The sequence below is a fragment of the Mobula birostris genome, chromosome 16, assembly GCF_030028105.1.
Source record: "Mobula birostris isolate sMobBir1 chromosome 16, sMobBir1.hap1, whole genome shotgun sequence".
NCBI lineage: Eukaryota > Metazoa > Chordata > Chondrichthyes > Myliobatiformes > Myliobatidae > Mobula > Mobula birostris.
In genome coordinates this window covers 57,974,267-57,998,680 of record NC_092385.1, presented here as the reverse complement: position 1 = coordinate 57,998,680, position 24,414 = coordinate 57,974,267, and the positions used below count along the sequence as shown (strand labels likewise).

General features: G+C 42.7%; 1 protein-coding gene across 1 annotated transcript in view; it reads left to right on the top strand.

Moving 5' to 3' along the window:
* The first annotated feature begins 6,407 nt into the window (after positions 1-6,407).
* LOC140211161 (MAP kinase-activated protein kinase 2-like) overlaps positions 6,408-24,414 on the top strand; it is a 149,799-nt gene continuing 131,792 nt past the window's right edge. Inside the window, exon 1 of the mRNA XM_072280692.1 lies at positions 6,408-7,077. Within this exon, the coding sequence (XP_072136793.1) occupies positions 6,859-7,077 (219 nt within the window). The 5' untranslated portion in view covers positions 6,408-6,858. The remainder of the gene's footprint in view (positions 7,078-24,414) is intronic.

The window sequence follows — 24,414 nt, the reverse complement described above, 5'->3', positions numbered from 1 at the left end:
AATAACAGCTCTTGAATCATGCTTTCATCTGTTATGAAGCCAACATTACAAGCAAAGATTTGTTGCTTGGCAAAGTTGACTTATCCAACTGCAAAGCAAATTCTGTTGTCCTAAGTATGTTTGACAGTGTGTCTTCCACACTCTCAGACATTTCATCTGTCTGTCTTTGAACGGAGTTGTCACTGAGAGGAATCGCTTTAATTATTTGGTTTGGTGGCTTGTGCAAAACTGTACTCAGAACCTCCTTTACTGCTGGCAGAACCAACTCTTCTCCAATCATTCAGTAGTTCAGCAGTTCCATTTTAATATCAGAGAAACGTATATAATATTCAACCTGAACTTCTCTTGTTCTTCGCAGACATCCACAAAAACAGAAGAGTGCCCCGAAGAATGAATGACAATTAAAACATTAGAACTCCCAAGGCACCCCAGCCCCTTTCATGCACAAGCAACAGAACGGCATTGACCCCCCACTTACTTCAGCAAAAGAGCATCAGTACCCCCCACCCACCAAGCAAGCAATAGCAAAGCGCCCAAGAAAGACCATGATCTTCATTACAACAAAAACTAATCTTTCACCTGACAATTTGACATGCTACAGGCTCTTCATTCCACCTCCTCACACCCCCCACCCCTCAAAACAACTCACTGATTTATGGTGTCACAGTCTGCCCCGATACTTTTTTCTGAGTTCTCCAACTCTGGAATTGGTAACCAACTCTTTCCCCCACCAAAGAGCGAGTGAGTGGGAGAGCCCCCCCCCCCCACGACAGCTGAACTGCTATTCCTGATATTTTGCTTTCTCCTGCAGTGCTCGAGAAAAGGATGGTCGATGAGCCCCAGGATCGTGTCCCACCACCGCAAAGAACCGAAGTTTGATTATAGTTCCAGGGTAGGGTCTTTGACAGAACCCCATCCACCTTGGAAAGGAAAAAGAGAGACGTTAACGGTAAAAACTGAACTGTGTCCGCAGATGGGCTCAAAGAAGTTGCTGTCTAGCACCATTGTAACTCTGCCCACAGGCTTTCTAATTGTATGGGGCTCTCCAGATTTAACAGTGGAATGTTGTATGAAGCATGCAAACCATCACTGTTTTGTTGTGAAGTGCTGAAAAACATGGTTTGCAGTGTTCCGTTTCTTAAAGTTTTCATAGTGACTGAAATTCAGTCAGGTTTTTGTTTGCTTTATCAAAGTGCATTCTCTTCAAATGTTCAAACAGCCTGAACAGTTTCGTTGCCTCATTTGAAAAAAAAATTTTCGCACAAGAGACTCAGTGGCTGCTGTTGGTTGCTTGGTGCTGGTGTAAATCCATATTTCGCATACTCCACGATGTCCTGTCTGCACTTCTTTTTCGTTTGGTCTGCTTCTGCCATTTTCATTATGCATTAATGACACAGTCAATCACCTGTTGTCCACGTCCAACCTCAAGCGCCACGATCAATAAAGGGAAAAGTTATGATGTCATCATAGCTCAGGCAAAGCCTGCCTCTCCGTCTGAAGGTACATAAAGCGGGGTAGTGATAGTTCATTGCCCAACTGAGATAGAGAAATGTGGTCAAGACCATTCAGAAAGACAGATTTCTGAACTTTACCCCATTGAACATCATACCCTAATTCACAGGAATTTTTAGAGTAATACTAGCTAACACTGTATTACAGTAGTGAAGGGCAATAATGTGCCGGCTGGGCCTGGAAATAACAATTTCTTCAGTGCAGATTCCTCATGATATGCCAAATACAGAAGTTTCACATTGCTTTTCAGCAACTATAATGCGCTTCGAGTCAAGTCTGAGAGAACAGAGGGTTAGCAGGAGATGAGGTGATTACGTGATCATTGTGATCAATTATGAGGCACCGAGGATCAAATGCTTACAATAAGTCATTTGTTTCTTAAGCTAAGTCTGTAATCCCTCAGTTGCCCCCCTCCAACCCATTATCTTTATCCTAGAAGCTCCACTGCTCCCTGGGGGAGGGGGAGCAATGGCTGATATCACACACTTTGGGAACCACTGTTTTAGGATGAAGAACCCTATGATATTGTGCCTAAACTATGAAATCTTTTCTTTTTTCCTTTGTGAAATAATTTAATTAAATGTACGATATAATAGTGCATTCATACCCCATCATTCTTTGCCAAAGTAAAAGATCCACATATTTCAGCATTGCATCATTTTTTTTTACATGATTTCCTCAACCAAACAGTCCAAGGTGCTTTACACCTTCCAGCCTCTCACTGTGCAATGATGGGAGGGTGTTAAACTGTGGCCTTTTTTGATTTTTACACAAATGCAACCCCCCCCCCCCCAAAAAAACAACCAACTGCACTGAAATCATATGTACTATGCTAATAGCTTGCCACAATACTCTAGTGAGTTCTGGTAGGGAGCTTTGCTTGCACAGTGATGTGACATTATCCTGGTTACAGTATTTAGTACATTATCTTTGAACAAACATTTTCTACCAAATGTTTCCTTTGCAAATTGACTGGGTGAGATAGAGTGTGTGATAGAATACTGTATGGTATCACAGGCCAAATTGTCTTTCCATGTTTAATGAGTTACAGAAGTAAAAAAAAACACAAGCATAATCTCCTCCTTATTCTCTGCAATTTTACATTGGAGAGCCCCAGAATGGAGCCAAGGTTGATTCATATTCCTGCAGAGCCTAAAATATTAAAGTCCTTGTTTGATGTTCAGAATGAGCTATACTGAGAAAAGAGGCCATAAGACCATAAGATTTAGGAGCAGAAGTAGGCCATTCGGCCCATTGAGTCTGCTCTGTCATTCAATCTTGGGCTGATCCAATTCTTCCAGTCATCCCCACTCTCCTGCTTTCACCCCATACCCTTTGATGCCCTAGCTAATCAAGAACCTATCTATCTCTGCCTTAAGTACACCCAATTACTTGGCCTCCACAGCTGCTTGTGGCAACAAATTCCACAGATTTACCACCATCTGACTAAAGTAATTTCTCCACATCTCAGTTCTAAAAGGACGTCCTTCAATCCTGAAGTCATGCCCTCTTGTCCTAAAATTCCCTACCACGGGAAATAACTTTGCCATATTCAATCTGTTCAGATCTTTTAACGTTTGGAATGTTTCTGTGAGATCCCCCCCTCATTCTCCTGAATCCAGGGAATACAGCCCAAGTGCTGCCAGACGTTCTTCATACGGTAACCCTCCCATTCCTGGAATCATTCTCATGAATCTTCTCTGAACCCTCTCCAATGCCAGTATATCCTTTCTAAAATAAGGAGCCCAAAACTGCACTCAATACTCCAAGTGTGGTCTCACGAGTGCCTTATAGAGCCTCAACATCACATCCCTGCTCTTATATTCTATATCTTTAGAAATGAATGCTAACGTTGCATTCGCCTCCTTCACCACTGACTCAACCTGCAGGTTAACCTTTAGGGTATCCCGCACGAGGACTCCCAAGTCTCTTTGCATCTCTGCATTTTGAATTCTCTCCACATCTAAATAATAGTCTCCCTGTTTATTTCTTCCACCAAAGTGCATGACCATACACTTTCCCACATTGTATTTCATTTGCCACTTCTTTGCCCATCCCCCTAAACTATCTAAGTCTCTCTGCAGGATCTCTGTTTCTTCAACACTACCCGCTGCTCCACCTATCTTTGTATAGCCACAAATCCATTAATCCCATAGTCCAAATCATTGACATACATCGTAAAAACTAGCGGTCCCAACACCGACCCCTGTGGAACTCCACTGGTAACCGGCAGCCAGCCAGAATAGGATCTCTTTACTCCCACTCTCTCTTTTCTGCCAACCAGCCAATGCTCTACCCACACTAGTAACTCCCCTGTAATTCCATGGGCTCTTACATTGCTAAGCAGCCTCATGTGCGGCACCTTGTCAAAGGCCTTCTGAAAGTCCAAGTAGACCAGGTCTACTGCATCTCCTTTGTCTACCCTGCTTGTAATTTCCTCAAAGAATTGCAGTAGGTTAGTCAGGCAGGATCTTCCTTTCAGGAAACCATGCTGGCTTTGGCCTACCCTGTCATGTAAAACAAGGGAAACATTATGAAAACAGAAGGCCGAGAAAACGCAATTCATTAGAATGAGGAAACAAACAAAATGAAGGGGCAGGAAAAATGTATTTTTCTTTTTACATAAATTGAAGGGAAGCTAGCAGATCACGGGAGAGTATGTATGTCTCTCGAAGGAACTTTAATGGTCTCTTTTATATTGATGAAATACCTCATGGTGCCTTTAGATATTCTAAATGATTCCCTTAGATATTCTTCGTTACCTTATGCAGAGTGTGCCAGTTTCTTTCTATAACTGATCATGAGAGAGGCGGGGTGAGCAGGGAAATCATCCTATGCTCCACCTGGCAGGAAACTCTGCTGCAAAGTGCAACTGGCTGTTATCAGTGTGGACAAGAGTGCAGTGTCAGAGCAGACTGCATGACAAAAGCATTAAAAGAATGATATGGTTTCGGCTTTTATTTTTAATTTTTGCCATTTTCCCTCTAACTTACTCCTTCAAACATTGAGTCTACCTGGTGAGATTTCTGTAGTACACCTTGTTCACCTTTTTTTTAATATATTCATTTTAGGGATATGGGTTTCTCGGGCTAAGCGAACATTAAAATGCCCTTTGCTAGTTGCCTTTGAGAAGGTGATGGAGACCTGTCCTCTTGAACTGAAGTGCTTGACGTGTGGGTAAGCACACAGTATTGTTAGAGAAAGGGTTTGAATGCTGTTTGCAAGGGTTTGCAACAAGCCATTGCATAAACTTTTGTGTTTCCATTTTCTTTAAAAAGGAAAGGTATGTCAAATCCGGAGTTTCTCCAGTTAGCAGACTCTATGCCTCTTTGTTATTGTGGGGAACCACAATACGAGGCAAGTTACAGCAAGCCACTGCCGTTGCCTTCTGCTGGGTGAGTTTCTAAAGAGATCACCAGCTCATAACACAGATGGAAAGCATGTAGGGGAGCCGGCTGGATTTGAACTCGGGACCTTTTGTCCCGAAGTCCAGCACTGATGCCACTATGCCACCAGCCGGGTCCTGCTTGAAAAAGCCTCTTCAAAACCCATCACTTAATTTTATTCCATTCTATACCATTACACTGTTACTTGGATACATTTTCAATATGAATTAAGTAACCTGATGAGGTCCTATAATAGATGACAATATTTATTTAAATATTTAGCTTGATCTCAACAATAATATCACAGTGGAGAACTTATTTGGAATTCCATCTGTTCAGGATACATCCCTCAGGTAACTTCAGTGGAATTGCTGGTCTCATCATTCAGCCTGGCTGAACTTGTAACTCCATTTGAAAATTATGTTGTTGAGTCTGCTTTGGGATATAGTGAAAGTTCTAAAAGGCATTGGCCTGATGAATCTGATCAGTTGTGCTGGTATCATTGATGAATTTTGGTTAAAAAATCATATTCTTGCAAAAGATCACAGAAAGGTAAGTCATTTTTTGTCATTAATGATCAAATTGCTTAAAGGTAATGGATTGATTAAAAATGTTTATTGTCTGCAATTAAACCCATTTTTCAGTATATTCATCAAAATCACAAGATTGTGACTGTTAACTATATCAGAGTTCAAAGCCTATTTATTTAACAAAGTCCCTATGTATCACCATGAAGATATTCACAAGAAAATGAGTCAAGAGATTTTTAAAGCAAAATCTTTTTAAAAAAAATCTGATTAATCTAAATTAATTCATGGAAAGACAGAAATTAGTTTGAGCAGAAATTCAGGAGAACACCCTCCTCAAATCTGTACTTTTAGGAAGTAATTTAAGGCCCTGTTCTTCCATTATGAACAAGGTGGAAACTCTGGTTCACTGTAGAAAGAGTTTTAATTTCTGTGAGTTAGTTTGCAGTCCTAATGCTTAAAGACCAACAGAAGTTCACACTGTCGGGTTGCATGTGAGAGTGTCATCAGTGTAAAGGTCAGTAAATCACACCATTGAGAGACACGTCACTGTTACTCAGCTGCGGAGTGAAACATGGTATCTATTTTAGGGAGTCAGTCAGTCCACACGCACAGAGTGACCACTGTATGGGCAACTCAGGCACAAAGGGGTCACTATATTTCCACAGAAGACACCACACGTAAAGCTGAAGTGATGTGGTCACTATTGGAGAGGTCAGTCACTGACAGTGATCAATCACACAATGAGAGTCAGCACCGGAGGGAACCAGACAGAGTGACCCCGACAGTGGTCAATCAGACGCAGTGACCATTAAAATTGAGACGCACAATGACGGTCACTGCGGGGTGGGTGGTCAGTCAGACGCGCAATAGCACCGTGTCTCCACTGGAGGGAGCTCAGCCATAAATAGTTACAGAAGGTCACCACTGCTGGGCTCGGTGACCGACCACTGCCGAGGGGTGAAACCAGACACAGTGACGGGATGACTCCGGGGAATTAATAACGCACAATTCGAATTCCACCGCCTTGACGCTCTCCTTCCCCTGTGATCTCTCCCAACGATAAGAAGTTTGACCAGGACTTCTTTTCCAGATGAGAATCTTCTTTTCTCTTTCAGAGAGAAGGAAGCAGCCGGCAGCTGGTGTGTATTTTTTTTCCGCTGGCGGTTCCAGCTTCGCCTCTCGGAGCCGTTGATGCAGCGTTATCTCTTTCGCCCTGAGCCAGATCTGACGTGTGCAGGAAATCAGCTGATCGCCAAGCCCAGAGGCTGCGCTCAGAGCGGTAGCACCTGCCGCCCAGTCCGGAGTCCGGAGCCCGGAGCCCGGGGTTCAGTTCCAACCCACCCCACCCGACGGCAGCCGGAGCGCCGCCCCTCCCTAATGCCGTGTGGACTCGGTGCTGCCTCAGGTGTCCCTAGCACCCTGCCCAAGCCATGCTGCATAACGGCAACGATCCAACCCCACCATCGCCCAATAAGTGGGGTAAAGCGACGGGGGCCGGCGCCCCGAGTCATCCACAGCCCCGGCTGGAGATCAAGAAGAACGCCATCACCGATGATTACCGGGTGTCCACGCACGTCCTGGGACTGGGAGTCAATGGCAAAGTGCTGGAGTGTGTGCACAAGAAAACGGGAGAAAAGTGCGCCCTAAAGGTACTGCTGGCGTGACGGGGGTGTTGAGCAAGGACAGACTAGTTTCAGTGAAAAAAAAAGTTTTTAAGGAACTTTAAAATTAACACGTGAAGGTCGGAAAACAACAAAAAAGAACTCTAAATGGTGTGATGCTGCTCGTGGGCTTCATACTTTAATTGTGAATAGATGGAATTTTCCTCGGGGAAAATATAGGAAGTCTTGTTATGTAGTAGTGAGTATTCATGTCTCGGAATGGGCAGCCCAGGCATGTTTGTCTGAAACTGAGGCCCCATCTGCTCTGTCGGCTGGACAGCAGGTCCCATTCACTGTTTGAAGAAAGGGGACTTATTCTTGTCTTCCATCAACACAAAGAAAAGCGGGTTATCTGGCGGTTATCTAGCGGGCTGCTGCCGTCCCTCTCTTACAAGAACGACCGTTCTTACAGATAACTATTGGATTCCTGAGTTTGTGAAGGGTGTTTGTGATAATATTTTGATATTCCATAATCTTGTGGTTTCTCCATTTGTCAAGCAGTGGCGATGAGGTGAAGTGACTGGTTTATGAAAGTGCCTGAACAACCAAGCTTCGAAAATCCCCAACCTTAAGCTGCTTTTCTCCGATTACAATGTCTCTGGGATCTGGCTCCTTGTGTATGGATTTCACTTGGTATCTGCCGGTAGTGGTGGAAATAAAGCTTGGTTAAATCCCATTTAGAATTCCCCAGTCCGTTCCTGGACATCAGACTTGGAAAAGATTAACAGGGCCAATTCACTAAAACATTAACAGGGATGCATAAGGGCTAAATTGTGATCGTTGGTGTATTATTGTAACAAGTTTTGAGATAAAGTGAAAAATGTGTGCGGGTCAGGTTAGAAATCAGTAGTACACAGAAGGTAGAAAAGCAGTTTGATCGAGAAAAAGGAATTAGTGCTTCCTGAGCATATATGATGAATAAACTCTTTTTGGGCTCCAGCCCGGGTACAGGTATCGATTGTAACTAATGTTTGGTTGCAAACTCTGCCATCTTTATCAGGGATGATGCCTGGGCACGTCTAGTTGGGTGGTATTTATATTATACCCCTGTTATCCATCCTCCTGATTGGTTAGTCCTCATCCAATCAGTTTCTGTTGTCCCACCTTGTTTACAGTGGAATTCCAGTTCATGCTAAGTGAGACCTTTATCTTTGTTAAAATCCCTTTCCCCTATTTTTATTTCAATAGCTTCTTTCACCAGGCAGTCCCAAAAACTATTGGTGTGGCACAGTAGTTTTGTGCTGTCGAAGTCAATCCTATGGTCATTGTGAATGCAGTGATCTACCACTGATTTCTCTGGATAACCCAAATGGATACATCTCCTATGCTCCCTGATGCGGATTTCCACCGTGCCGATATACGCTGCTCCATATTCACAGGGAGTTGGAATGACTTTATTACCTATATCCTTCGTATACGTGAGGAGCAGAAATCTTTCTGTTACAGATCCTGTAAATGCCAGTCGTCCTGAGTCCCAGGTCATCTTTGACCCATGTAAGCCATGATTTGAACTTCCTTACGGGTTTGTGGATGGTATTAATCCAGTATTTCTTCAGGATCCTGGTATCCCTCCAGAAACTGTGGAAATGCAGGGAAGGCATGCCCAGGCATCATCCCCGATGAAGACAGCAGAGTTTGTCATCAAAACGTTGGTTAACATGGATACCTGTACCTGGCTGGAAGCCAGAAAAAAGTTTATTGGTTTGATTGAGATTTTACAATTTTGTAAAGAGTTGATGGAGTCCATAGAGACAGTAGGTGAGGGGGAGGTCAAATCATTGGGAGAGAAGTTAGGAAATGCTTCTTCACACTCAAGGCACAGTCTGGAATTCTTTCCCACAAAGCTGGCCCAGTTAATAATTTAAAGCTGAAATTAATACTAAAGTAAGATTATGGATCCAAGCATGCATAGCATTAGGATACAGATCAATCAAAATCTCATTGAAAACTGGAACAGGTTTGAGGGCTTGAATGGTATAACAATTCCCTTGGTGGGAAGCATCCTTGACTGAAACAGAGGCTTATTTCGTTTTAATCTTCTACCTTCCTTCAAGAAAACAAATCCTCAATGCCAAAACCTTGTGCTATGCCCTCATATGATACTCTTTACATGAGGGCGTAGCATGTAGATATTCTTCTAGGCTCTTAATTTGAGATGGTTTGCTATATATTCATGAGCAAGTATTCATTTGTCACCTGCAAGGCGAACCTGCTAGCAATCAGCATAAAAGTTCCTTGGCTTTTTATTCACCCTATTTTCGAGTCAGTTCTAAAACCACTGATAGGTTTCCCAGTTGGCTAATTTGACATGTTGGCTAATTTGGGATTACATTAGGAATTGGCATATACACCCATTGACCACATTATTAGGTACACTTGAACACCTTCTTAATGAAAGTATCTAATCAGCCAATCGTGTGGCAGCAACTCAATGTATAATTGCACACAGGCAGGGTTCAAGAGATTCAGTTTGTGTTGTTTGAATCAAACATCAGAATGGGGAAGAAATATGATCTAAATGACTTTGTGGAATGATTGTTGGAGCCAGACGGGTGGTTTGAGTAACTCAAAAACCGCTGATCTCCTGGGGGGCGGTTTCACTATCTCAGAAACTGCTGATCTGGAATTTTCACACACAAGACTAGAGTTTGCAGAGAATAGTGCAAAAAACAAAAACAAATTCAGCAGTTCTGTCGGTGAAAACGCCTTGTTAATGATAGGTCAGAGAGGAACGGCCAGACAAGTTCAAGCTGACAGGAAGGCGACAGTAACTCAAATAAGCACATGTTACAACAGTGGTGCACAGAATAACATCTCTGAACACATAGGATATTGAACCTTGAAGTGGGTGGGCTACTGCAGCAGAAAAGCACGAGCCTAAACTCAGCGTCCGCTTCATTAGTTACAGGACGTACCTAATAAAGTGGCCAGTGAGTGTATGTCAAGCAGTCAATGCTTTAGGGAAGCCCACTTGAGCTTGTCTGTATTGTGCACTGCATTTAGAAGCGAGGGAGCGGTGGGAATTTAATTAGTGAATGTTCATTGTTATCCAATAGAGATACTGATTCGGTGAATGGGGCATCAGATACTATACTTTGTTGATTAGATTGTTCTCAATTTCTCCCTCTGGCATGTATCAGTACCGTATTGATCACTGGGAGAAGAATGGCAGACAATATCTGTCTGAATGTCGGTCATTTGCTTGTTTTATTGGTGTCAGTATTCATCTTCCCCCTCTTTCCCCCTCATTGCATTAATAATTAAGGTTAAAAGCAGTGTGGTCACGGCATTTTACTGAAATCCTCTTTAATGTGAAACTTTTAGACATTGCCTGCAGGGGCTGGAGGAGAACGTATGTCAGTAAAATAGTGTGCTATCCTATTAGGCTGTGTTTGAAGTGGACATTTTGAACAATACATGATTAGGGAGAAAGGTTGTGTTGCTTGCTAGTCTGGAAGCAATTTGAAGGAATGAATTCAGAGTATTAAGTGTACTGCATTGTTAAAGGTTATTGGCTTAAGTAGTTCATTCTGTGACAAGAGGATATGCAGCCTTATCAGATTGATTATTTTAAATGCTGAATGTCTGGAGCAGAGAGTTGTAAAAGTTCTATAGCAGCCATTTAATTTGCATATCTAAAGAAGTGACAGATGGAAACAGCGTAGGGAAGTGTACGGTCAGAAGGGATAAAGGCGTAGAGACTTGGCAGTCCTCGTGCAGGATTCACTATAGGTTAACTTGCAGGTTGAGTCCATGGTAAGGAGGCAAATGCAGTGTTAGCATTCATTTAAGGATGACTAGAATATCAAAGCAAGGATGTAATGCTGAGGCTTTATGAGCCATTGGTGAGATTGCATTTGGAACATTTTTATTTTGCTTACTTAAGCCCTTCCAGCACAACCCCGTGCTGTCCAATTACAGCCAAGCAACCAATTAACCTACTAGACTGAATTTCTTTGGAATACGGGAGGGAACCATGTTGTCATGGGGGTAAACATACAAACACCTTACAGACAGGGTCAGAGTTGAATCCAGGTCACTGGCACTGTAATGGTTGTGATAATTCTACCATACTGCCCAGTTCTGGGCCCCATATCTAAGGAAGGATGTGCTGTCATTGGAGAGGGTGCAGAGAACATTTACAGGAATGATCCAGAAAATGAAAGGGTTAATGCATGAGGAGCATTTGATCGCTTTGGGGTTGTACTCAATAGGATTTTGAAGGATGTAGGGGAATCTCATTGAAACCTATCAGATGAAGCCTAATTAGAGTGGATGTGGAGAGGATGTTTTCAATAGTGAGGGAGTCTAGAACCAGAGGGCACAGAGTCAGAATACAGGTATGTTCCTTAGGAACAGAGATGAAGAGGAATTTCTTTTGCCAGAGGGTGGTGAATTCGTGGAATTCATTGCCACAGGCAGTTGTGGAGCTGAAGTCATTGGGTATATTTAAAGCAGAAACATAGGAAATAGGTGCAGGAGTAGGCCATTCAGCCCTTCAAGCCTGCACCACCATTCAGTATGATCATGGCTGATCATCCAACTCAGAACTGTGCACCAGCCTTCCCTCCATACCCCCTGATCCCTTTAGCCACAAGGGCCATATCTAACTCCCTCTTAAATATAGCCAATGAACTGGCCTCAACTGTTTCCTGTGCCAGAGAATTCCACAGATTCACCACTCTCTGTGTGAAGAAGTTTTTCCTAATCTCGGTCCTAAAAGGCTTCTCCTTTATCCTCAAATTGTGACCCCTCGTTCTGGACTTCCCCAACATCGGGAACAATCTTCCTGCATCTAGCCTGTCCAATCCCTTTAGGATTTTATACGTTTCAATCAGATCCCCCCTCAATCTTCTAAATTCCAACGAGTATAAGCCTAGTTCATCCAGTCTTTCATCATATGAAAGTCCTGCCATCCCAGGAATCAATCTGGTGAACCTTCTTTGTACTCCCTCTATGGCAAGGATGTCTTTCCTCAGATTAGGGGACCAAAACTGCACACAATACTCCAGGTGTGGTCTCACCAAGGCCTTGTACAACTGCAGTAGTACCTCCCTGCTCCTGTACTCAAATCCTCTTGCTATAAATGCCAGCATAACATTCGCCTTTTTCACAGCCTGCTGTACCTGCACGCCCACTTTCAATGACTGGTGTATAATGACACCCAGGTCTCGTTGCACCTCCCCTTTTCCTAATCGGCCACCATTCAGATAATAATCTGTTTTCCTGTTTTTGCCACCAAAGTGGATAACTTCACAGTTGATAAGTTCTTTATTCCTACGAGCGTCAAAGGGGAGAAAGCAGGAAAATAAATCGCAGCTGTAATGGAATGGTGGAGCAGACATGATGGGCAAAATGGCCTAAATCTGCTCCTGTGTCTTATGGCCTTGTAGTGCAGAAACTATTCTGTCATTGTAGGTCAGTGCACTAGCTAATCTGGTGTGTGGAGGAATCGCTCACTGCATTCTACTGTGTTATCCAAGAAAAGAGCATTCACAACAGGGCTGGCAGTTTATCGTAAGGAAATCTATTGAGTAGATTGACAAACTCACATATAATCTTCAGAGCAAGAAGCATTTAACCTTTCAGATTTACAACCTTTCATCAAGTCATTTATTTTGAAGTGTCAACTCAACATTACTTCTTTCTTCATAGATGCCTCTGAGTATTCCTAGCACCTTGTTTTATTTATGGTAGTTATTCTATTGGACTGGTGATCCAGAGATCTAGTGATGCAAGTTCAAACCCCACTGAGGTACTTAAAATCATTTAAGTAAATAAATCCAAAATTTACAACTTGTTAATACTGAGCATGAAATACTCAAGAATGTTTAAAACCCATGTGATGCATTAATAAACAGAAGAGTTTCTGTGGGTGCTGGAAATTCAGAGCAATGTGCACAAAATGCTGAAGGGACTCAGCAAGTCAGGCAGCACTTATGGAGGATAATAAACAGTCAACATTTCAGTCCTGATGAAGTATCTCGGCCTGAAGCATTGACTCTTTATTCCCCTCCATAGATGCCGCCTGTCCTGCTGTGTCCTTCCAGCACTGGTGTGTCAGTATCCTTTTTACAGGATCAAATCTATTGACCTTGTCTTCCCCAAGATGTGAATACAGACACACCTCAGTGTGAATTAGTCTGTATTGAAATTACCCCAATTTGAAGTTGTATGAAAATGTGACACACAAGACAGAATACCGTCTGCCATTGACCCCAGCGACAAAAAGGGCACTGATTCTGCAGAGTTCCTCACTAGTTTTTTGAGAGAGAACCCACAAAATATTCCTGGATTAGTTTGAGACAGTCATGTCTATAGAATCATACTTTCTGGCTGACATCTTGGACTTCGCCACCCAATTCTTCTCTGTCCAGTCCCTTTGACAAATTGATGGCGTCGATAATCAAATGTACTATTGGGAGCGAATGACCTTTCTTAGCACGTGAGTCCCATATTGAACACAATTAGAACGAAGTACTGAGAGCATTAGGGGCACAAGATACAGTATATTCAGGATGGAATATAAATATCGATCAACAAGAGTGGCTCAGTAGCACCAGTATAGACCAGACTGGGTGTGATCTGTAGGGCATGGCTTTCAAATTAATCCTGAGTCAGATGGTGAAAGAACTAGCCAGATCTATGTATCCTCAAACCTATCATTTGCTCTGTTGCAAATGGATGGGCATCTTGGTTAGCACAGACATTTGGGCCAAAGGGCCTTTTCCCATGCTGTATATGATCCTATATGAATGAGGCCTTCGTTGGTCAAGGTCGACCATGGATGTTGTGTCCGAGCTGTCCAGCTACACAAGCCAGAGCAGTATGGTATGGAGAGCAAGCTGTTCCCCCTCTCCATGCATCTGATGAACCCAAAGGGATGGCAGAGACTGATATAGTTTGGTACCAGCAGCATTGCAGGAGATGTCAGTCAGGGTTGAACTCAATGTAGGACTGCCTTAGGGACTCCAGCTCTGGATTTTTCTCTTGGAGTTTACTCCTGAAGCCTTCCCCATGAGTGGGTGTGGCCTCAAGGCAACGGAGGTTTGAGATCAGAGTTGTCCTCCTTTGAGATGAGCTGCTAACCATATCTGACTAGCCCCATCTGCCCAAAGTTTTAAGGCATTAGTAACCCACCTTTGCTCCTTCTCTTGTCAGTAGAAATGGTTCGGCTGGGCTTAGTAGCTAAGCCACACGTGAAGGCCAGGAGCTGTTTGAGGTGCACACCATTGGGAGCATTTAATAGGTAGCAGGAGCTTCCCCCCATTACCACCCCTGGCCATAACAACCTTAAGAAACCAACATGGAGACCTCATGGATTCAGAATTCCATTCTCTGGAGCACATGTTTTGTGGAACTTCATATCCTAACTAGGAGAGTTCTGACAGTTCAAAGATGTACCTGGAAAAGAGTCTATGGGCTTCAGTCTGTAACTACATTGCAATTCAACTACAGGAATATGGTTCACTGAATGTAGGAGTGAACACCTATCATTGCCTGATATGAGTTCTCAACCTGGTGAAACTGTAACACAGATCTACACAGTAGTTGTCGCTCAGTTAAGTGGACAATTGAAAAACATGCAAAGGAGTTCCATTATTATCCTCAACATTCTGAATGCAAAAAGTAAAGGCTAAAAACTTCTCAACCATGCTCAGTCAAAATTGCTGAGTGAATGATCCATTTAGGTTCCCACTGTCACAGAAACCAGTCTTCAACCAATTTGATTCATTCCACGTGATGTTAAGAAACAGTCAAACATAATAGAAACAACGAAGTCTGTAAGCCCTTGCAATGCTCCACCTGTCATGCTGAAGACTTAGCTGTACTTGCAGTTGTTCTGAAATAAGTCGTTTTTGGCAACTATTCAGCTGTGGGACACCAAAAACACAAGGACAAATCCAAGGTAGCCAGCTTTTGTGACCACTTGACCGTTGGCAGGGTGATGGAGGGATTATTGACAGTGTATTCAAGAAAGAACTACAAGCACATTTTCACCAGTTACTTCTCATCAAAGTTGACTTTGGGTTATGTCATTATCACTCTTGTCTAATTGTCATTGCAGTATGATCTAAACGTGGACTTGTATGAGTGTACAAAATATTTGTGCACCATTTAGCTGACATAGCATCAAGAAAACAGAATAAAATTGAAATCAGCAGGCATTAAGGGAGGGAAAAAAAAACATTTCTGTTAAAATTAGAATAAGGATCGTCTTCGTTTTTGCTCGTTGTGGGAAGTTGCCCAAACTTGAGATATCATTGCACATGTTCCTCAGGCTAGTTTCCTCTGTCCAACTGTCTTTAGTTGCTTCATCACTCAGCTTTCTTCCATTGCAAGGCTGGAATAAGGGCATTCATTGGTGTGAATGGAACTGAACACATCTCCAATACTGGGGCACTCTGCATGTATGTTCATAAGCAGCAGATCTGGCCAGCATTTGCACATGGAGATACATTTCAAATAATGGCCATGTCGCATTCTGGGGCAGCGCACTTATCCTTGGTCCCCATTTGGACATTCAGCTGTCACCTGTGACTCCAAGTAGCTGTTTGCCACACCCCAGTACAATGCTTTGACAAGTGAGCTAGACCAGGTAAGGGAAGCCAGTAGACCTCATACCCCAGTGAGATAGGGACATGTCTGTCCCAGCATGAAAAGTTAGCTCCAGCAGACTGGGTGGGTGAGATCCAACAGTAAAACACACAATATGTTGGAGGAACTCAGAGGGTCGGGCAGCATTTTGGAAGCATCTTGGCCTGAAACGTTGCCTCTTTATTCCTTTCCATAGATGCTGCCTGACCCAGCTGAGTTCCTCCAGCATTTTGCTCTGGATTTTTTATACGTTATACTTTATTGTTGCCAAACAATTGGTACTGGAACATACAATCATCACAGTGATATTTGATTCTGTGCTTCACACTCCCTGGACTACAAATATTAAATACTAAGAATATTAAAAATAGTTAAAGTTAGTAAATATTAAAAATTTAAATTATAAATCATAAATAGAAAATAGAAAAATGGGAAGTAAGGTAGCGCAAAAAAACCAAGAGGCAGGTCCGGATATTTGGAGGGTACGGCCCAGATCTGGGTCAGGATCTGTTCAGCAGTCTTATCACAGTTGGAAAGAAGCTGTTCCCAAATCTAGCTGTATGAGTCTTCAAGCTCCTGAACCTTCTCCCGGAGGGAAGAGGGACGAAAAATGTGTTGGCTGGGTGGGTAGTGTCCTTGATTATCCTGGCAGCACTGCTCCGACAGCATGCGGTGTAAAGTGAGTCCACAGACGGAAGATTGGTTTGTGTGATGTGCTGCGCCATGTTCACGATCTTCTGCAGCTTCTTTCGGTCTTGGACAGGACAACTTCCATACCAGGTTGTGATGCACCCTAGAAGAATGCTTTCTACGGTGCATCTATAAAAATTAGTGAGGGTTTTAGGGTACAGGCCAAATTTCGTTAGTTTTCTGAGGAAGTAAAGGAGCTGATGGGCCTTCTTGGCAGTGGACTCTGCTTGGTTGGACCAAGTCGGGTCATTTGTGATATTGACCCCGAGGAACTTAAAGCTTTTGACCTGTTCCACTTGCTCACCACTGATGTAAATTGGGTCTTGCGGTCCGCTACTCCTTCTGAAGTCAACAACCAATTCCTTCGTCTTGCTGACGTTGAGGGATAGGTTATTGTCTTCACACCATGTCACCAGGTAATTAATTTCCTCTCTGTACTCAAACTCATCAATACCTGAGATACGGCCTACAATTGTTGTGTCATCAGCAAACATATATATTGAGTTTGATGGAAACTTGGCTACACAATCATGGGTGTACAGTGAGTACAGCAGGGGGCTGAGTACACAGCCTTGGAGGGCACCGATGCTCAGAGTGATTGTAGAGGAGAGCTTGTCTCCTATTCTTACAGCCTGGGTCCTGTCTGTGAGGAAGTTGAAGATCCAGCTGCAGATCTGAGTGCTAAGGCCCAGGTTCCAGAGCTTAGGAATCAGTTTATTTGGAATGATGGTATTAAAGGCAGAGCTGTTGTCAATGAAAAGGAGCCTTACGTATGCGCCTTTATTCTCCAGGTGTTCTAAGGAGGAATGTAGGGCCAGAGAGATGGCATCTGCAGAATCTCTTGTGCAGTAGTAGATCCAATAGCCTGGAAGGTGGTTCTGCAAAGCATGGACAATGGCAAAGTTGACAAGGCACAGAGGTCGTCATGGTCATCCACTGCAACCAAGGAAGACCCCAGTTCTGATGATTTGTGCTAGCCCTGGATCCGGACTTCTGAAGTCGAGACAGTGGAACTGTCAAGGTGTAACGGCTTCTACAGTTTAAAAACTCTCGCACTCAGGTTTGCTGTCATCGCAGATACGATGAACAGCCGGTCACAATCATGTCACTAAATGTCTAATCTCCTCTTCGTACCATTCAATGACATTAGCATCGTTGAGTTTCCACTGTGAACAACATGGTGTTCACTATTGACCAGGAGTCCAGTTGAACTGACTGTATAAATAAAGTGGCTACCAGAGCAGACTGAACACTAGGTGTTCAGTGCCACAGCTCGGTGGAAAAGAGAAACCTTCCCAGTCACCGGGTACAGCCTTCTCCCCTCTGTCATGTGTGCATTCAGTCTTCACTGAATTCTGCACGAAGAGCACAGGTGGTGGTGTCACCGATTATCTGACTGACTGAAAATTCACAATTATTGATCAATCCCACTTTATCTACCTGCGCACAAGGAGAACAGCATGGCTCCTGTCACTACACTGTACAGATCTCGGAACAAAGACGCCATTTTTATACAGAAATTTAGGAGTTGGATACAGATATTGACCAATTGGTAACCTTGAGGGTCTTCAAAACCTTATTTGCATGATCAATCACCAACCACCCAATTGTAATACAGATGGTAATAGCCAATAGAATATACACATTAAAGTCCAGTAATGTTTCAGAATTAATAAGATGGCAATTGTAACCTTAGAATCCTTCATTTGCATCTTTATCAGTATGCCAAATGGCTCTGGTCCTCTGGCACATTCATGGATTTCAGCTTTGACAGACCTATAAAGAAACCTTGGCCAAGTAACAAGAGTGCAGGAGTATGTGCTAAAAGATTCTCTCCAGTTCAGAGCAGCCAATGCAAAGGTTCTATGGGGAAAGACATTGGTCCCCAGTGGGGTCCTGCCACCTTGGGACATAGAGGGGCTGGGCCCTGTGTAATAGATAATTCACTGGTGCAATGTTTGGCATGAAACTTGTAGTGACTTTGACATGTTGAGCATATTGCATTGCGAATTACTAATTCACTAGGCACACCAATTCAGAATAATGTGGGGTATAGATGATAGGGAACATGGTCTGTGTTGCTGCACAGCTGGAATTTTCTTCTATATAATGTTAATATATTATGCTAATATAATTTTGAAATCTGTTAATTAGTATAATCCACTAATTTTCTAAATGAGCAAATGTAGCACAACCTTTACTTTGGTAGAATTCAAGCTTCAATGTATTTACATTGTCGAGGTTTCAAGTTACAACATTGTTACAAATTGTAACAATAAACACAGAATGGAAGTTGGTAGCTCATTGTTAGTAAACCGCTGGTCCGCTGAATGACACTGTAATATACATATTACAAAGAAAACAATTAAATTGTCGCGCAGATTTCAGGCAGTGTAAAGTCCTCCTGCTCAGAGCAAGGGTTGGTCCACTCAGCTGTAAAATAAACAGTGAGAGAGAACATTGAAAGTTAACATAACATCATGGGCCAAAGAGCCTGTACTGTGTTGTAGTGTTCTATGTTCTATAGCTGATAAATTATCTTCACATTTTGCCCTTAAAGGATTTTTAAAAGACTAGGGGAATAAATGTGATGTGTCTGAAAAATAATTGTGTTCCCATGCAATATTGCTTTTAATTCCTCATTTAAATGAATGTGTAATAATAGGACTTTTAAACAAAAGAATCTGGGAAGGAGACTTTTCTTCCCATTCCCAGGACTCCAGCACTTTGCTCCTTCAGGCAGCTGTCTGGAGGTCTTTCCTGTACTGCTTTCAGCTCACAAGTCAATGTGCACAAGAATAGAATTGAGTTAATTATCTCCCAGTCAAATTGAATTCATTTTTAACATCCCCCATCTCTCTTGCTCCCTCCTGGAGCTCCCGTTGGCCCACTGTTTCGAACCTTCAACACTGAGAAAATCAGGAATGAGGATCCGTGTTCTGTCATGTTTGAACACAAAAGATCAGTTCCTTTTTAAAAGTTGTTTTGCTTGCCATAACATTATTGAGACAAAGCATAATTAGACTTCACTGTCAATGTGAATAAAATACTCGATGTTGAACATCAAAATAATGCTGGAGGAATCCGGCATGTCGACCAGCATCTATGGGAGTGAATAAACGGCTGACGTTTCTGGGCTGAAACCCTGCATCAGGTTTTGAAAGGAAGGTGGGAGAAGCCAGAGTGGGAAGGTGGGGAGAAGCCGGAGTGGGAAGGTGGGAGAAGTTGGAGTTGGAAGGTGGGGAGAGGCTGGAGTGGGAAGGTGGGAGAAGCCGGAGCGGGAAGGTGGGAGAAGCCGGAGTGGGAAGGGGGGGGAGAAGCCGGACTGGGAAGGTGGGAGAAGCCGGAGCGGGAAGTGGGGGAGAAGCCGGAGCGGGAAGAGGAGAGAGGCCGGAGTGGGAAGGTGGGGGAGAAGCCGGAGCGGGAAGATGGGTAGAAGCCGGAGCGGGAAGGTGGGGGAGAAGCCGGAGCGGGAAGGGGGAAAGGTGGGAGAAGCCGGAGCGGGAAGGTGGGAGATGAGAACCCATAGAACAGCCGAGATCACAGAGGGGGAGCAGGGAGAGAGCGTCTCACTGAATTCTAGTTGTGTTCTGCCTGATGAAGGGTTTCGGCCCCAAATGTCGACTCTCTTCCTTTCCAGAGATGCTGCCTGATCTGTTAAGTTCCTCCAGCGTTTTATGTGCATCACCCTGGATTTCCAGAATCTCTTGTGTTTACTTGATACTTAAGTCTAGATTACTTGATAAACATCCAAGAAAGAGTTTGTATGTAACAAGGCACATTCTTCTTGTAAGCAGCCATAAAAAATGCAGAAATGTAATAAAAGGTAAAATTTAAAGGAAAATACCTTTTTTTTTCTTTCATATTTGAAATCTAGTCTGAAGGCTATTAACTGTTTGTGTACCAGTCATTCTTCTGCCTTTTTAATATATATAGATGAGGTCCCACCCAACAATTGTACCTGTTGTATATAACTGAATTCATGACACTTTTGTGAGGGGCAAATACAAACGTTTGTAAAAAGATCTGTGGTTAATCTCAAATGTTCAATGAATATACATTCAGTGGCCTCTTTATTAGCTACGGGAGTGGAACCTGGTATGGTCTTCTGCTGCTGAGGCTCATTCTCCTAGGTTAAGATTGTTCTGTGCTCGGAGATGCTCTTCTGCACATCACTGTCGTAACACATGGTTATTTAAGTTACTTTTGCCTTCCTGTCAGCTTGAATCAGTCTGGCCATTCTCCTCTGATCTCTCTCTTACAAGGCGTTTTCACCCACTGGATATTTTCTTTTGGTTTTTTTTGCACCATTCTCTGTAAACTCTAGAGATTGCTGTCTGTGAAAATCCCAGGAGATCAGCAGTTTCTGAGATACTCAAACCACCCTGTCTGGCACCAACAATCATTCCATGTTCAAAGTCACTTAGATCACATTTCGTCCCCAGACTGATGTTTGATCTGAGCAACATCTGAACCTCTTGACCATGCCTGCATGCTTTTGTGCATTGAGTTGTTGTCACATGATTCGATGTGGCTGATTAGATATTTGCTTTAACGAGCAGGCGTATGGATGTACCTAATAAAATGGCCAGTGAGTGCAAGCCTGAAAAACTATTGATTGTTGGAACAGGTGATTGGATTTATAAATGGGTGAACTGCTGGCTACAATTACAGACATGTGGTGCTGCTGAAATGCCTTTAAGATGAGAGCGAATTTGGGGATTATTCAGTTACAACAGCTCTGTGAATTTTGTGTTAAATATTCTTTAAATGATGGTTCCTCAGGGCTGGGTTCAGTTCCAAAGGCAACTGTGCGTTTTTCAGTTTCTCTCTTCAGTAATCATTCCGCAGGAGTCAGACATGCGTAGCAGACCCTGTTCGTGTCCGATGCTCTGTTGCTGCATTTAACCAGTTGGGTCATCTGTGGCATATTTTAATTTTATTATCTGTTATGCAGGACCATTAAATAGTCTGTCATTTGTCAAAATGAATTTTGGAATTGCTTTCTTCAGCAAAGGACCTCAACTGAGATGTGCTTTTATTCACTGAGTTGTGCTGTATGGTAGTTGTAAACACAGTTCAGCCTATTTTCTCTTCATCCAATGACAAATTAAGACCATAAGACATAAAAACAGAATTAGGCCATTCAGCCTATCAAAACGGTTCTGTCATTTGATCGTGGCTGATATATTTTCCCTCTAAGCTTCCATAACCTTTGACACCCTTATTAGTCAGGAACCTATTAAGTATAACCAATGCCTGTCTCCACAGCCTTTTGTGGCAATGAATTCCACGGATTAACAACCCTCTTGTCTCTGCACTAAAAGGACATCCTTCTATTCTGAGGCTATTCCCTCTGGAGCAGGTGTCCATCTCCTACTCTGTGGAGCAGTGAAATTTCCTGCATCCTGCTACCTAACAATATGCTAACATTTGATCTTGGCGGTGCCTAAGACCTGGCATTGCAGATGTATTCCAAAGGCAGCTGTTAATGAGACAGCTCTCCTGCAGCAATTATTTTCGCACACAGAATGGTGTGAGTTAGAATGTACCGACTGCAAAGGTGGTAGAGGCAGTCTCGATATTAAATTTCAAATAAAGAATTGGGTAAGCATTTGAAAAAAAATAATTGCAACACAAATGGCAAGTGTGCATTTCTGGTCACCTACCTACAGGAAAAATACCAATAAGCTTGAAAGAGTACAGAGAATACTTAAAAGGATATTGCCAGGACTTGTGGACCTGAGTTACCGGGTCCACAAATAGGTTAGAACTCTATTCTTTGGGGCATAGGAGAATGAGGGGAGATTTGATAGAGGTATGCAACATTGAGAGGTATAGTTTAGGGTAAATGCAAGCCGGTTTCTGCACTGAGGTTGAGTGAGTCCAGAATCAGAGGTCATGGGTTAAGGGAGAATGGTAAATTATTTAAGAGGAACCTGAGGGGGAACTTCTTCGCTCAGAGGGTGGTGAGAGTGTGGAACGAGCGGCCAGTGGAAGTGGTGGTTGCAGGTTTGATTTCAACATTTAAGAGAAGTTTGGATAAGTACATGTTGGGAGGGATAGATTCTGGCTGTGGGTGGATGGGACTAGGCAGAATAATAGACTAGATGGACTGAAGGGCGTGTTTCTGTGCCGTAGTGTTCTGTGACTCTATGTAAAATAGGACTAACTGGATAACTTGCATCAAAATGATAGAAACTTACTGGCTGCATGAATGCAGAGACAGTAGTTGGTCCCTTTCTGTGCCGGTGATACTGTGGTCATTGAGGTCTTGCAGGAGTGGTGGTGTAACTTCCTCAGAGCTGTCGTACGTTTTGCTGTAACTATCACTGTGAAGTGGATTCACTGATAAAGATGCACAAAGGTTCTTTAATGCAGCAGTCAAAGCATGAACCCCCCTCCATATCTAATAAAGTGGCCACTGAGTCTTCTGCTGCTGTAGACCGTCCACTTAAAGGTTCGATGTGTTCAGAGATGTTCTGTACGCCACTGTTGTAACGTGGTTATTTAAGTAACCATTGTCCTCCTGTCAGCTTAAACCAGTCTGACCGTTCTCCTGTGATCCCTCTCATTAACAAGGCATTTTTGCCCACAGAACTGCATGTCACTGGATGTTTTTTTGTTTTTCACAGCATTTTCTGTGAAGTCTAGAGACTGTTGTGTGAAAATCACAGGAAATCAGCAATTTCTGAGATACCCCATCTGACACCAACAACCATTGCATGGTCAAAGTCACTTCGATCATATTTCTTCCCCATTCTGATGTTTGGTTGGAACAACAACTGAACCTCTTGACCATGTTTGCATGTTTTTATGCATTGACTTGCTGCCACATGATTGGCTAGTTAGATATCTGCATTACGAGGAGGGGTACCTGTTAAGGAGGCCACTGAATTGTAAGTTTTATTCTCTTAAACAGTCTAAATAATCTCTTCTCCCCACCCCCAACCCCTCCAGTACTGACTGCTTGATACTGTAGACAGATTTGGCAGTGCATCGAGTCAGAAAAAGAATGATAGGTTCATTCTCCTGGCATTGTGAGCCTGTGACTGATTACCTTACAGAATGTCTTTGCTGTGACCCTGACTAGCTGCTAATACCTTGTGTTCTGAACTGCATTCGTAGGACTAGTGATCTTTCTATGATTTTAGCACATTTGGTAGCTTGCTCTTACATCCACCTTTGCATGTTTACTGGGGCCTGATATGGAATGGAGTAGAAATTGAACCGAGTTCTCATTGTAGGACTGGGAACTCGGATTTAAAGCTACTTCAAGTGTAATATTTTAATTGTGTGCATTTATAAAATAGGTGTTTAAGATGCCAATGAGATCTTTTTGTAGATAAACAATTTGGTTTTCGTCATAATTGTTTTGTGACTTCTCTTGGTATTTGAAGATTTCCATCTTTTTCTGATGTTAATGATATGAGTTGTCAACTACTTATGAGGTAGAACTTTTGCAAATGAAGGTGGGGCTGGAGGGAAAATAACTTGTAGAGGCAATTTGATTGTCAGTGAAAAGACTGAAAATTGTTAAAGGCATTGTCACTGTTTTAGTATCTTCATATAGATACTAAACCCTGAGGATCTAAGCCAAGGGTTCCCAACCTTTTTTATGCCATGGACCCCAGGTTGGAAACCCCTACTTTAAACCCTCTGGTCCAATGTCTTACTAGCATTACAGAATGGAATAGTTCAAATTTCCTTGAACTAAATAAGGAAAAAAAAACCAGAAATTTTGGTTTAAAAAAAAACCAGTATGAATCTGAGAAATAAACTTGATCATCAGGCTTTGCAAATCAAGCCAGACGTATATCACATATTAATCTTAATATTAAGACCGCGTTCTTTCATTTAAGGAACATTGCGAGAGTTTGATGTCTTATAGCTTCTCAAGATGCAGAAGAATTGATACACACTTTTGCTTTTAGCCGATTAGACTACTGTAATGCACTCTATTCAAGTCTGCCTAAGAAAGATATAAATCAGCTGCAGCTTGTTCAAAATACAGCAGCAAGAATCTTAACCAACAAA